This window comes from Epinephelus lanceolatus, chromosome 2 (genome assembly GCF_041903045.1).
Source record: "Epinephelus lanceolatus isolate andai-2023 chromosome 2, ASM4190304v1, whole genome shotgun sequence".
Classification (NCBI taxonomy): Eukaryota; Metazoa; Chordata; class Actinopteri; order Perciformes; family Serranidae; genus Epinephelus; species Epinephelus lanceolatus.
This window is the reverse complement of record NC_135735.1, coordinates 40,407,995-40,423,349: the sequence shown is the minus strand read 5'-3', so window position 1 is coordinate 40,423,349 and position 15,355 is coordinate 40,407,995. Positions and strand designations below refer to the sequence as shown.

Sequence of the window (15,355 nt, the reverse complement as noted above, 5' to 3'; positions counted from 1 at the left end):
CCAACACAATCACACATATCTCTTTTGTAAAATAACCAAAACTGTTTAACCAGAGTTGATTCTTCACCTTAGAAATAGTCACATGACCAAACATTCCCAACTCAAAGTCCACTTAGTAGTTTTTCTGGAGCTTTTAACTGTATCACACTGTGTTTGGCAAGAAGAGTTTTTGAAATAACCACAAAACTCTGAGCTTGTAAACAGATCTATCTCCAACTAAGCAAACTCCATCCACCGATGAAGACAGAGCAGAACTGTTGAAAGCTCTGGAAAAAGTTATTGAACAGACCATGAGTTGGGATTGTTTTTTAAGAAGAAGAAGAAGATATACTTAATTAATCCCAGAGGGGAAATTCAGTTTTTTTCACTCTGTTATATACACACAGGCCTGAAATATACACACACACATGCATAACCAGTACCTATACATGGATTAAAGGGAGACATGTCAGAGAGAGGGGGCTACCCGTGGACACGCTCCGAGCAGCTAGGGGTTCAGTGCCTTCTTCAAGGGCACCTTGGCAGTACCCAGGAGGCGAATTGCAACCTCTCCAGCTACCAGTCCACCCTCCATACTTGGTCCATATTGAGACCTGAGCCGACGACTCTTTGATTCCCAAGCCAAGTCCCTATGAACTGAGCTACTGCCGCCCCCAACTAACGCTGCTTCTATTAAGTCAATACGGCTGGGTTTGTTTCAAGAAATGCAGTTGCCTCATTTTATCAAAAAATGTCTTTTGTATATTCTCCAATGCGCAATAAAAAAAAACAATCAAATAGCAGTAAACATCCCTTAACACTTATCTTTGCAGCTCCTACAAGTTCTCAGTGTGTCATTTTTTGGTAAAGTAAAGCTCATAACACTTCATGCTGCATCAGTCGCCTAAAACGCTCATTTCTTTAAAATATGAAATCAGTTTGGTCATTAAAAAGCTTAAAAAAGACATGAAAAATCTCATTGAAACATAATTAGCATGTAGCATCTGATTAACGCATACATGGTAGAATCTTTAGAGGATAAATAAGGTACAATCTAATGTAGATATGTTTGGCAGAATAAACCAACTTTCAGGCTTAAATCTAGTATTTTGTTCTTCCTGTCTTTTTTTTTTTACTTTTTACATGTTTCTGTGATCTTGAAGAGCCGATGAGTGTGAGGATCAGGGAACTGGAGTGATCAAACTCCAGTAATGAGATTTTAGTTAGGTAAGGTTAGGTTTATATTAGGTTACAATATTGTCTTTTTCTGTTTTCATCTTTGTCTTTCTTGTTTTCTTCAAGACATCTTTCATTTATAGTTAATTAAAATGTGTAATAGCAAAAGTATAGTTCTGTATAAAGTGTTAAACCTACATTTACAAGCCTGTGTATATGTATTGTAGTGGGAAATGATTTTTATCTCCCAGGAAGGTCTGATGGGGGATTTAAAACTTAGACTGATAGTAGGAGACTTAAATTATCCTGACAGTGAACATCCAATGTCATCTGAAGAAACTACTAATACATATAACACATCCCATAATCAATTCTTCACATGCAACTGAGAAACTTCAAACCTCGATTTCTCCCAGTTTTTGAATATGTTGGAAAGCTAATTCAGGCAGATATTTCACAGTTTTAGTCAACTCGAAATAATCAAAAATGATGCAGTTGAGCTCATCGAACTGAATGTCTGTCCATTGTGCCTGTGACTATAGGACTAGTTAGGGACCATCCTAAAAGTGCAATATGACCCATTTCAATATTCAATAACTTTTATTTTCCTTTCTTTCTTTTTTTTAAAACATAGGAATTTTAAACCACTGCCATTATAGAGTGACAGCCCATAAACATTTCACATGTGAGTTTGTAAAAAAAACTGTAATTAAAAAATGTAGCAAATCATGGCCGTGAATGACCATTTTTCTTAATTGTGCACATTTTAATGTGATGTCAACAGCTTTCTCATTCATGAATATATTGACCTGAAACCACCTCTGATGTGTCTTTGACATTCCCTCATAACATTCACAGCTGGTAGTTTGTGGAAAAGCCCTTAGCAAATCTCTTAGTATCATTATCAGTGACCTATAACCTTAAATATGCACATTACAAGGTTGTGATGTCAGTAGCTTGCTCATTTGTGAATGTACTGACGTCATATCACGTCATGTGTCTGTGACATCCTGACACAACTTTCACAGCTTTTAGTTTGTGGAAAAGCCCTTGGGAAAATCCCTTAACATAATTACCTGTGACCTATTGCCTTAAATATGACCATTTAAAGGTGGTAATATCAATAGCTTGCTCATTTATGTGCACGAATGAACTAAAACAAGGGAATGAATTGAACAATCTTGAGGCTACACATCAGCATCTCAAGTGCTTGATTTAGTAAAATGTGCCCTTGATTTATTTGAGAAATTTCTAAGAAATGGGTCCATTTTTGCTCTTTTGTGGAAAAAGGTCGGTAGGCTGAGTATGGGTAAGGGAATATTGAATTATCTAAAACTCTACCCTTGGAAAAACTTACATATGCTATCAGGAATGAGGATATGCTATAAGTTAAAGGTCCCATATCATGCTCATATTCAGGTTCATACTTGAATTTTGGTTTTCTACGAGAACATGTTAACATGCTTTAATGTTCAAAAAACACAGTATTTTTCTCATGTTATCTGCCTGAATATACTTGTAATCACCCTCTGTCTGAAACACAGGCAGCTGAAGCTACTTAACAGAACACTGAGTTGCTGGTCTACTGCAGCATCAATTGGTTAATGTGTAAGGTAAAGCAGAACATATGAAATATAGTGTACACTTACACTGATAATGATTTTTATGGTAGCTGAAATATGTTTTGCTGCAGCCCTGTCCACAGCAGTACATTGTTAAGCTTCCAAATCGGTAGATTTGGTTAATCAAAGATGATTGCAAAACAACACGCTACATAAAATAAGCATGGCAGAAATGGCAGATAGGTTAGACCACCATGTTTAACTACAGTATCTTTAAATGTTACAGTTATGGCTGAAAATGATGACAGAAATAAACGACTTTGCCAATTTCACATATCTATGCAGTTGTGATCAGTTGCCACTTTTCTACCCCGAAGTAATTGTTGTAAGTGTGACATCACAGTGGTTAGGCCTACAAGCAGCTTCACTGGAATTACGTTGCTAGCCAACAGCCTAGGTCCATGTTTACTTCCGGTCAGCTGATGTCATTTATGTACACAGCAAAACATTCCAACAATAAGTGCAAAAAGACCCATTTACAATGTTCATGTTTCAAACTGCCTACATACAGTATAGTACACTTGTGACATTACAACTTCACAAACGTCCTGACGGCTCGTTTCAATGCAGTTTCTGAATACAGACTGTGTGCATTGCTCTGTGTCCTGAGTGTTTTAATACTTTCACAGTATTTATACAGCACCTATACAAGCTTTATTTTTATAAAGACATGAAGACCTTTAACCTTTTCACTGTCCAAGTCTGTCAAAGGTTGTTTTCTTTAATTGATGTCAACATTTGTATAGTATATATATACACATTTTACTTTATTTCATTTTATTTATTTACACTTTTGGGATGGGGGTTGAGGGTGGATTACATGTGTGTTAAATCTTCAGTTATTATGCGGAGATATTTTTCAGGTGTCCTTTTTTGCGTATCCATATATACATGTACTCAGTGGTCGAATTGTTAATTTTTAACAAGGGGGATGCAATGTAGCTTTGATTTTTTTGCGTGCACACATAATCAAATATGACAGCACAGATGTGCAAAATTAATCAAGATAAAGAAAAATGGCATGACCTATACCTGCTGCCTTTAAAAAACACAAATAATGCAGTAGTATTGCTATTGCAGTACAGACAAAAAACATTTTATAGTATAAATAAGAGTAGCTCTGAAACAGCTGTGAAAATGAATCTCAGTGTCACTCTTATCCTATAGACATTTCCTTAGCCAGTTATAATTTCTCCTTACCTGTGAAGCCTTGGGCTGATAATTGGTGCTGCTGTCAGGTCCCTATCCTGATACCTGCCTGGTTTCTCCCTGTCCCTCTTCTATCTATTGCAATAATATAGATAATAAATGTGTAAAGCAAAAATCATAAATAGAATTAGGAATAGTAGTGGTGACATAGCTGTGGAAATTAACCTCAAAGTCACTTTTATGCTATAGATATTTTCTCTCAGCCAGTTATAATCTCTCCTCACCTGTGAAGACCCTGCATGATCATCCTTGCTGGCCTCTGGTCCACTGTCTCCTCCCTGACGCTGCTCTTTTTATTGTGGCAATAAAGATTAAAAAAAATATGTGCAAAGCAATAGTGAGCACAAGTTCTTATTAAGGAGGAGTGGGTTTATTCCTAGCATGAAACTAGCTAGCAAGGTATTTAACATAGGTAACATTAATATTCGTGTTCTTGTTAACTAGCTTAACTTGATATATTGGCATCTATTAATTAGTCATCATTTAGCTAACATTATCTACATGCAACAGCAGTACTCAACTTACACGGTTTGTTTGGAAGAAACTGTGCAAGGTTTTTTGCTTCTTGTTGGCTGGTTTGCTGAACATAGTTAACACTCATCAGCACTGCCCAGCAGCACACATCTGGTCTGTGCGATTGATTCGTATCACAACAGGACAGCATGTGTATGCACCTGGCGCTGTCTACTCATGGTGTGTACAAAGACGGCTCAGAAAAACACGTTACCACGTTAAACAAACTGAATGGTTGTAACGGCTGTAAAAAGTATGGGGGACAGAGGGCACAGATATAGGAAATGTGGGGGACATGTCCCTGTGCCCCCCCCCCCCCCCCCCCCCCCTTCAAATTAGGTCCATGCCTGCACACACAGATTAACTATACTAGATTAATAAAGGGGAGGAATTTGGTCAATTTTTCTAACAAAGGGGATGGCATCCCCCCTCATCCCCCCTTGGTTCAACCACTGCACGTACTGGTATATGTGTACATCTATTTATTGTTGCTAAACTCAATTTTGTTCAAAAAGCAAAAGTCAGTTTGGTACAAATAAAGAACAAATACTCTTTTAATCTTCCTTTTTTATTTTTTCTTACCAGATTACTGTTCAGATGATAAAAATGAAAATTATAAATGTATTATAATACATGTTTATTCTTTGGATTGCAGCATAGAATTACATAAAACAATTAAATTAATCAAAACCCAAACTTGTGCTCAGATTTTTCTTTTTATAAGTCTTAATATGCGCATATATACACACATACATACATAGAACAACCACTCCAATGGTGCACTCACACATACACATGACACATCAAGGCAAACCTGTGCCACAGAATCAACAGTAGCAACAAACACAACTGATAATGATTGGTTAGGATGATATAGTAATACTGTTGACCAGGCCGAGGCCGCGCTAAACCCATCTGTGATTATTCAAACTTGTCTTCAGCTGAATGTGTGAAAGGTTACAGGGACTGGAGGGGCTTTTCTGCAGGAGTAACATAGTTCTGCTAAAACTCCCTGACTTAGCAAGCACCAAGCCCTCTCCTTAAGCTCCTATTAGCCTTCCCTTATTACACAGCTCGGTCAAATATGGCTGCTGGTATGCAGGAAATTTTAATGCAACATTAATACCAACTGCCTTTAAAATGCACCAAGAGGAGGAGTTGTATCTGAATTTCCCAGAACCCAGCTCAAAAAACAAAACAAAAAGCCTGCAACAAGGCTGCGCTGCATCACCTGACAGCCACGTATTGCTCATTTGTGTGGTTTATTCTAATATCTGAAATCACACAGAAGGTGAACGGGGTGCAGCCAGCTCAGTAGTGAAGCAGGTTACAACTCTTTGTCAGCTAAAAGGCCTCAGGGAAGAAGTTGGCAGAACACTCTGGACAGGCGAGAAAGAGGTAGTAAAAAAGGTGAACACTTGCTACCGAGGCAGGGAAATATGTTATAGTGCCCGGCAAATATAAAACTCAAGCCAGCTACTGATTATAAAACACAACACCACCTGGTGGTGTAATGATCCCAGGGAGGCAGAAGCTGTCAGGCGTGCTGCTGTGGGGCAGTAGTGGGGTGTAAATTCACTGGTTTGATGATTTGGTGGTTGTATATAAAATTCCCTGTGCGGACGCCAGGCCTTTTCTGACTGAGGTGTAACAGCGGCCACCAGGGGGCAACGCGATGACCTTGCCTCCAGTAAGGCAGTGTTACAGGATGGTACTTCAGTAAAATCTTATTCCAGAATCCCTTTGATGTATTTAAGCCCCGACAGCATCTGTCACCAAATTACCTACGATAAACTGTTAAAAAATCGGGGAGATATTTTCCTCTTTTTGAATGATCATGTTGAATAGCAGCACTCTATAAAACTCTCAGTTTTATAGCTCAGCAGTGATGTGTTTAGTTGAAGAGCTGGGATTGTTCCTGCTAAACCAGTCTGACTCCAGGTTAAAGGCCATGTTAAAGGGACAGTTCACCCCAAATTCAAAAATACTTATTTGTCTTCTTGCCTGTAGTGCTCATTATCAGTCTAGATTGTTTTGGTGTTGGAGATATCAGCTGTAGAGATGTCTGCCTTCTCTCCAATATAATGGAACTAGATGGCACTCAGCTTGTGGTGCTCAAAGTGCCAAAAAGAACCCCATACATTAAAAAAAAAAACAACTCAACAGCAATGTCTCGTTCCAGAAATCATGACCCCGTTACTCAGACTCTATTGTGGACAGTCTCATGTGGGAACTACTTTCTTTGTACCAAACTACACCAGCCAACCGCAACGCTATGCAGAAGAAAGCGTGGATCTACTGCTAGCTCACCTAGCACCACTGAACTAGCTAATGTTACAGCTCAGCCGAGGAGGACGCAGTAAATGACGCCATCACGCGCTGTCACACACAAGTAGATGCACGCTTCCTTCTGCATGGTGATACGGTCAGCAGGTACAGTTCAGTGCAAAGAAAGTAGGTCCTACACAACACTGCTCACATAAAGGTCTGTGGATTATCTTGAAGAACGTGATCATGATTTCTGAAGAGACATCGCTGTAGAGTTTTTCAAATGTGTTTTTTGGGGCCTTGAGCATCCCAAGTCGAGAGAAGGCAGACATCTCTGAGGCCGATACCACCAACATTCAACAACACACACCAAAACAATCTAGCCTGATAAAGCGCACTACAGGTAAGAGGAAAAATATGTATTTTTGATTTTGAGGTGAACTGTCCCTTTAAGGCAGGGCACATGTTGCTCCAGACCGGTTATCACACAGAGCTACAGGAAATGCAACAGGCGAGGTGAATGCAACAAATTCTGAGCAAAATGTAAGCACTTAAGACACGAAACCAACAAAAATAAAACAGTAACAAAAGAAACATTGTGAGGGAGCTGAAGATTCGTACAGATCAATATGAATATAGTTGGACAAAAATCACATCAATCAAAACAGAAGTGAATGTGGTTCTCACGGTTCATACAGTCAAATGAATAACACTGCAGGCTCGCTCTAACCTCGACAACAGCAGAGATGGAGACCACTGACATACAGTTACAACATTAAATCCATTCTGAACAAAACAGTTATCACTAATGCTAGTTTTCTCTTTTTACAGTTCCTTACTGAAGTGGCTACTGTGCAGCAGGTAGCCCATCAGCTGCACTGTTTCTATCCAATGTCAGCATCACACTTAATCTGTTACAGTTATGCATATATGAAGGTGCAGACTGGGTGGAGGGTTGTAGAGGAAGATGTGTGCTGGAAGAAAAGACATGTTTCTGTTGTTGGTTATTACCACCAGGTTTGAGCTTAGCTCTGCTGTCCTGTAAAATAATAGCTCCCAATTTAACCAGCTGTCATGTTTTTACTTGAAAGGTAGTTGAGCAGTGATTGATGGAGAACAGTAAATTGAAAGCAGATAATTAAAACAATTTAAACAATTAAAAGAACAACAGGTAACTTGAGAACACTGAATCATAAAATAAAATCAGGTTGTATTTTCTTCCTACATATACAAGCGTTCCAGAAACGAACTCTCCCGGTTCCTTCTGGAGACTTTTTGTGCAAATGAATTGAAGCGTCGATATGAAAACAGTGTGCGGAAGATGGTCACGTGGTTTCTGAGGCACAAGAACAAAAAGGGACATCCAGTAGCCTGAAGTGATCTCAAACCCCTTTAACAGTGCCCCGAGCAAAGACCAGGGAGGGAAAGTCCACCAGCCACAGAGACTGGAATTTTAAATTTAGCAAGAGAGAGCAGGGAGGGTGAAGGTTTGCTGCTCTCAGCTTTAGTCCTATGTATAATAAGTAAAGTGGCAGCTGGTGGTCATTTCCCATCTTGGCAAGAACTCACAGACACGACTGAATCAAAGCCAGGTCCACCCAACATTCACACACACACTAACACACACAATACACGAGAAAACTTTACTCCCTTCCTTCATTACCACAAAACCGTTAGGAACCACAATATTATAGAAACATCCAAGCAGGAGTCCAATCTACAAATCACTTCACAACTTGCCAACCAATAACATACCAGACAGCCACCTAATAGTAACCAACCAACCAATCAGAGGACTCCATGGTCCTGGGCTTTAAGGCCAGATAATAAATACAGATAATAATAAGACTATGGTGTTTTACTGTCTCCTCGTCTCGTACTTCAACTTCAATGCAACTCCATCATTATAGTTTCCTCTTCACTCATTTCAACCTTTACTTTACATCATCTTCAAGGCTCACATGACAAAGTGCCTCTTTTTTTTTTAAGGAATTTTACGGCTTCATGTTAAAAATATATTGGCCAATGAACCAAAGCGCTGGCTTTAGTTTCTCTGTCTGGGATTAAAAACAAAAAAAAACTATTGACTTCCAATATAGAATACAGTATGAGATACAGGATATTAGATAAATCAATTAAATCAATTTACAGGTAGATTTACAATGTAAATAGCAGCAATTTACATGGAATCATTTGTGCAATATTTATTAAAATAAAAAGGCTTTATCAATTTTCATGCGATAAATGCATGTGTACAAGCATTTAAATATAAATAGTAAATTCACGCCTCTCGAATTAAGCATACGATAAAAGGAATGGAAAAACAGTTTTGAATCCATAAAGATGATAGTGTTTAGACATACTGAGTGCGTTTACGTGCACTTAGTATTCCAGATAATGTTTTCATATGTATCAATCATTAAATCATTACATCACAGATTTGTATATCCTTATTATACATGGATTAACTCAATGTTACCTTAGAAACAGCATACAATAGCATATTCAGGTTTTTCAACATAAGGATATGAACTTAAATTAGATGTTGTACATGAGACATGGTACTGAACTGCACCAAGTGATGATGAAGAAATATTACTTTTCCATCATCAAATCAACGTATCAAATCAGCAAGTCTTCTGCTCACTTGGTGAGTCAGCATCGTTCCAACTCAAGACGACTCAAGCCAAACACTTTACACTGACCTTAATCTAGTTTATCAAAGAGGTACTCCTGTGATTTATTATATGAACTCTACAAACTTAGAGAGCTTCCAAGAGACAGATTTTTTTTAAATAGTCAAAATCGAGGCAGCAAAAGCTTTGATATCTTGACTTTTGAACGGGGTCAAGTTCCAAAAACAGTTAAATTTGTAGTCTTCATGTAGTAACCCTGATGACATCATCAGAGTTATTTTCTCAGACTTTATTAAGCTCCCCAAGCCTGACATCACCAGACCAAATCGTGAATGAGTTAGTCCACAACCTTACCCTGGAAATCCAGAGTTCTCGCAAGAGCACAATTTGAATTTGCTCAGCGAGTCACTCTGGCAATCAGTAATGATGCTCATTACCTATGCCCTTGGAACCGAGCTGCACCAATCACATCGGTGTATCTGATATAGGCGGGCCAGAGGCGAGCTAAACAGATGATGACAGCGCTGCGACGACGAAGTCCGGAATCAGTCAGTAAACATTGCAAGATGGCTACAGATGAACACCACTTGTTTGAAACGGCTTTGGTCACTACAGTGAACGAGTTAGACTTGGCTTTTTCTCTAAAAGAGGAACAGAAGACGGCGCTCGAGTCTTTCCTTTGCAAGAAGGACGTTTTTGCTGTTTTGCCAACCGGATACGGCAAGAGTCTAATCTACCAGTTAGCTCTGCTGGTAGCGCTCTGGATACGTCACCCCGTGTATTGTTCTGATTGGTCATAGTGTTATCCAATTGCGTGCAGTGATATTTACAAATGCATGCTTGGTACCGCCCCTCGAGTTGGGCCATTTTCATTACTCATGGCCAGACCCTAAATCTTTCTAGATTTGGGTCTGGATTTCCAGGCTATCACAACCTGACCCATAGACCAAAATGCCTCTGAACGCAACTGGATAGACGCACAACTAATCAGAGCAGTGAAACTTGTGATGTGGCTGTGACGATGTAGCATCAATATACCTGTGAACGAGTGTTGCTGGGACTAGTCAAGAATTTGAAAATAGTACTTCAATAGAAGTTCCAGATCAGCAGCAGCCATTTTGGATGCTATCTAAAAATGCCTCAAAGGTCCTCTGTACTACGCCAGGTTTATGCTAACCATAGTTTCCCTGACATGAGGGGACATTAGCAAAAAACACTGTCATTATGCATTATGAGTAAAGCACCAAGGCTCTGCCAGTTGTCTGAAACCCGCCCCATATTAGATAAATGGTTGTTATTGGCCTGACAAGGGCCAGGTCGTCGTTTGATTGGGAGGGTGAACAGATACATCGGCAGATTCGACAGGTTCCCAGACTACAGCTTCCCCTGAAGAGAGGACACAAATATTTCCACTGAGTAGCACTTCTTATGACAAGTAAACTGACTGTGTGTTAAATCAGCGGAGTGCCCCTTTAACTTACAGAAACATATTGGGGACACATGTGTATTCTGTCTATATTCCTCATCAACAGATGGTACACATATGTACTGTCAATGCTTTTCCATAAATAAATACACAAAGAATAAGGTCACTATAATATGTTAAAGTCCCTCTGGAATGCGATGTCCATTAAAGTCCGCCACATGCATTTTCCTCGACAGACATGCCAGGAATGTTCCATCAGTCAGAACTGCTTTCGTGTTTAATACTTTCCCAAAACACACAGCTTGATCTCCCAGTTGTGGCAGTTATTTAAAAATAAAAGATAAAAACTAGCTTCTTTTAAAACAGATCAAATGCATAGAAGCAAATTACTTCTTTTCTCAAGCGTGAAATAACCAGCAGAGCTTCTGCGTGTCCGTCTCACTTTCCTTTCCTTAACACATACACATGCCTATTCCCACCAACACAGAGCACGACTCTGAACAGCACCTCCTGGTGTCCAAATGTCAGTCACAAAGGAAATCCAGCTAATTAGCTCCAAGAACAGACTTTCAGATGGAAAATATACTCTAATGTAAGGTCATCAACAACCTTTTGCACATTACTAGATGGTTGGAGGAATCTGTTTACCTTTGTCTACCTCTCTGTCTCACTGCACCATGACCACAGACATGTTCTGCTAACATACAGATGCTTCTTATCCAACGTCTCCAGTGCAAAATCGACTTTAAAAGCCTCCCAGTACAAACAATTTGCTCCCATAGTGGCTTTGTCCAATAAGGACACAACTTTTCCTGCTTTACACATATAATCTTCAACATCTACACGGCTACAACAATATGAACTTTTTTGTGCACACAGGGCAACACTGTACAACATTTACAGACACACACTCATATACACACACACACACACACACACACACCCCCCTCCTTGTCCTTTCCCCTCTGCAGTCCCTGAGATCACCTCACACTTAGCACAAGGCATTCTCTTTAACACAAACACAGCTAACAGAAATTAAATACACAGAAAAACAAATGCAAACCAAGCCATGGTGAAGGCACATTCTGGGAGGATCTGTCTTCCAAAGAAAGGAAGTCCAGGAAGAGAAGACGAGTCTCTAACAGAGAGTCAGAGTGTCAGTTTGTAGACGCAGAGAGTTCAGGGGAGTGGCAGCCGGAGCAGGGGATTCTGGGACATAGAGTCTCAAGACTACCAGGTAGAGGCATCATATCCAGGGATGCAAACATAGTATGACTGACACGCTTTGAGCTTGTGTCTAAAAATCAAATTTGATCCATTTTTCCTCATACACAATGAACATATTATAGTGAGACATGTAGGAGGGGTAAAAAATGCCAGAGACACCATTCTATGGTTATAAATCAGAATGGCCATACAGTATATTTTAATCTTTTGCAGTAGCTACTTGTACTGTAATAACTAATAATTATCAATGGTGAATAGCAGAAAAAAAAGGCAAATAATAATAGTAGCCAGCATCCAACTGGAAAAGATGAAGGTTTTTCATTCTAGAAGTGTTATTTCCTGCGCTCTCAAATGCCCCTCCAAGTTTGAAACATACTCTCAGATGTAAACTGGGATCAAAAGTGACTCCTGTCTAAAATGTGACTCGTTTGCATCCCTGTATATCAGCTCAGAAAGCATCTCTGAGGCAAATCATCCAGTCTGCTGCGTCCAATCCACGCCCCCGCAGAGCTTCGACACTTCAAATACGATAAAGTCTGCACTGACTTCCATTCTCTCTCAGCAGTCTTCCCATTGACCGCCGTTCATTTAGCATCTTCCCACATGATAAATAGTCCTTCCACGGACTTCTACATACTCTGCATAGTCTTTCATTAACTTACTTGCATTCGCTCTGAATGGTCTCTGTATTGTCTTTATTCTACTTCCATCCACCACTTGTGAACGGATGTAGTGAGTGTAGTTTCAAACTATATGAGGGGTAGGCAGTATGTCACTTCTTATGTGTGAGCCTGTTGCATAGCTGGGAGGAGAGGAAGAGAGGAGGAGGAGCAGGACTGTGGGGAGTTCATCTTTCCTGTCCAGCTCCTACTTTCCCCTGTCTCAACTGCTCCAGGACTTGCGGTTCTCCCCCCGGCGGGCAACAATGGCTTCTCCTCGTAAGACAGGCACATGGGCTGGAGCGGTGAAGTCTCCTGTGCGCCGGCTGGTCCGTTCGCGGAAGGACAGCCTGTCTGGGCGAACCAGCACCCCATACCCTGGTTTACAGTTGAAATATCGATGACCTCCAACTGAGCCATCATTTTTACCTGTAGGGAGAAAATAAAGGTCGCCACCACTGATGAAATGTCATCCAGATTTATACTGCAGTCACCATTTAAAGGCAGAATGTTAAAGGTTAAGTTTGTTATTTTATAGGTTATTTTTAGGTTTTTGTGTCTAAGTGACTGATGTTAGCAACTCTTTTTTTAAACTGGTCCAGTACTGAAGGAGACTGCTGCAGTTGGCAGGGGCGTCCACTTAAATGGAGCCTGTTGGGTGGCAAATAGCAATTTTGGGGCTGTTTCTGGTTAAACATTATGAATCTTGCTCTTAAACAAAAAGATCTATCTGTGTAGGGATCTTGTCCATAAGTTGTCACGTCAGTGACTAAACAAGCACTATTTATTGGTCAAAAATAATGTTTTGTGGCTACCGGCTGCAGCACTCTCGCTAACTACTTAAAGGAATTGTTCATTGGTCATTTAGACACAAAACATGAAAAAATGGGGGTCAGGCTGAAAAACACCAAAATGTATAGTATTACAGAACCGCAGTCTCATGTTGTTAACACTACAGTAAGGTTATCTCTTTAATGACCATTGCTGTTTTACACTGCCAAAACCTGATGCTTGAGGAGGTGGTTTATCATCTATTTGTGTAATTTGGGTGAACTGTCCCTTTAGCTGAGTACCTACCTACAGGGGTGTCCAGCTCCACCCCCACCCACACGCCATCAGCAAACTGTGTCACTCCCACGTAGCGCACTGTCCCGGCTTTATTGCTTCCTACTGTAACATACGCCCCTTCTGTCAGCCACTCAGGCAGTACGCCATCATGGCTGCGCTCCTCATCATCCACAAAGATCTCCAGCCTCTCAAAGCCTTCACCTCCTCTACCTCCTCCACCTCCTCCTGAGTTGACCAGCTTGTGTTCAGAGAAGGAGTTTTCCGTAGTGACGTTGTTGTGATTGGCTGAGCTGTGGGCAGTGGGTGGAGCGACGGCGGCCATCTTGGCGCCACACTGAGAAGGAGAGGTTACAACATCATTCCTGTCAGCACCCTGCTGCCGGGGGTTTGTGGGTAACGTAGTCTCAGCGGCCAGGAGGGAGGAAGACGAGGAGGAGGGTTGGAGAACGTCAGACAGGGTAACTGTAGAAACACTACTGGAGAAGTAGCCGCTTGATGACTGGCTGAGGGGGCTGAGGGGGGTGATGTCATGCGTGTCATGCACAGGAAGAGGAGGGACTTCTGGGAACTCTGCCCGTTTGTCTTTGGTTGGGGGCCGTAGAGTAGCAGTCTACAGGAAAGCAACAGTTGCCACAGGAACAGAGGGACAGACAAGAGCATGCAGTCAAGGCAAGACATAATAAAATAATCAGCTATAATAATCAACTTCCCCGAAAATGTTACAGTCACCTGTTATGTGCAGCATAAAAACATTTTGTAGAACCATTTGCATCTTCTGCTCATGTCTATTTTTGACATTTACAGCCATATCCTATACTGACAGCACAAATAGTCGCCCTTTGCATCATCAAGAACTCATGTAGAACCAGAACTGCAAATTAAAGGGCTGTTCCAACAATTATATACCTGAAGATATGTTTACTTGCCATGTTGATCATGACTCAGCATGTGAAAGGCTTTGGGGTGGGCTGAAAATAATACCAGTGATGTCGTAGTGATGTCATCAGGGTTACTTGTTTAATCCTTGCTGCAACAGAAAGTCTGTGGTACAAACTGGGGACGTGATGTTTAACAGACGTGGGTATTTACCAGGCAGAGATGGTCTAACAGAAAGACACTGCCAGCTGTATTATTGAAAGTTTAGGATTCAGTGTTTCTGAAGCTTGACCCAAACTATGGATCAAAATTCAGAATATCTCAGTCTCTGCCGCTTCAACAGTCCCAATATTTATGGTAGAGCAGAACTAAATTGCTGGACAGACCCCTTAATGTGATAGCAGTGGACGATCATGAAGGGAAGTTAGACAGGAGTACAATCTCACCGTCTCAGCCTTGACTCGATTGTCGTCCCCTCCTGATGTCACAATGCGAGGGACATGCTGCTGAGTAGAGACATGCAAGGTCATGACATGACAACACTTGCACATGTATGCATTCTTGTACTCTTGCCTAGCTGCCAGAGCCTGAAATAAACGAGTTTGACCAGTCCAGCATAATTTACCACTAACTATATATTGAACTTTTTAATCCTTTTTTCATCAGCAGGGCTAACTGAATCTCACCCTGCTCCAC

General features: G+C 40.6%; 1 protein-coding gene across 7 annotated transcripts in view; it reads right to left on the bottom strand.

Moving 5' to 3' along the window:
• Positions 1-5,048: 5,048 nt before the first annotated feature.
• kif13ba (kinesin family member 13Ba) overlaps positions 5,049-15,355 on the bottom strand; it is a 53,302-nt gene continuing 42,995 nt past the window's right edge. For 3 of the 7 annotated variants that reach the window (XM_033625766.2, XM_033625775.2, XM_078161685.1), the window contains exons 37-39: positions 15,106-15,165; positions 13,793-14,393; positions 5,049-13,144 (exon numbers count right to left, since the gene is read on the bottom strand). In XM_033625766.2, coding sequence (XP_033481657.2) covers positions 12,939-13,144; positions 13,793-14,393; positions 15,106-15,165 — 867 coding nt within the window. In that variant the 3' untranslated portion in view covers positions 5,049-12,938. The remainder of the gene's footprint in view (positions 13,145-13,792; positions 14,394-15,105; positions 15,166-15,355) is intronic. The other 4 variants (XM_078161684.1, XM_078161686.1, XM_078161692.1 and 1 more) reach the window with 2 other exon arrangements.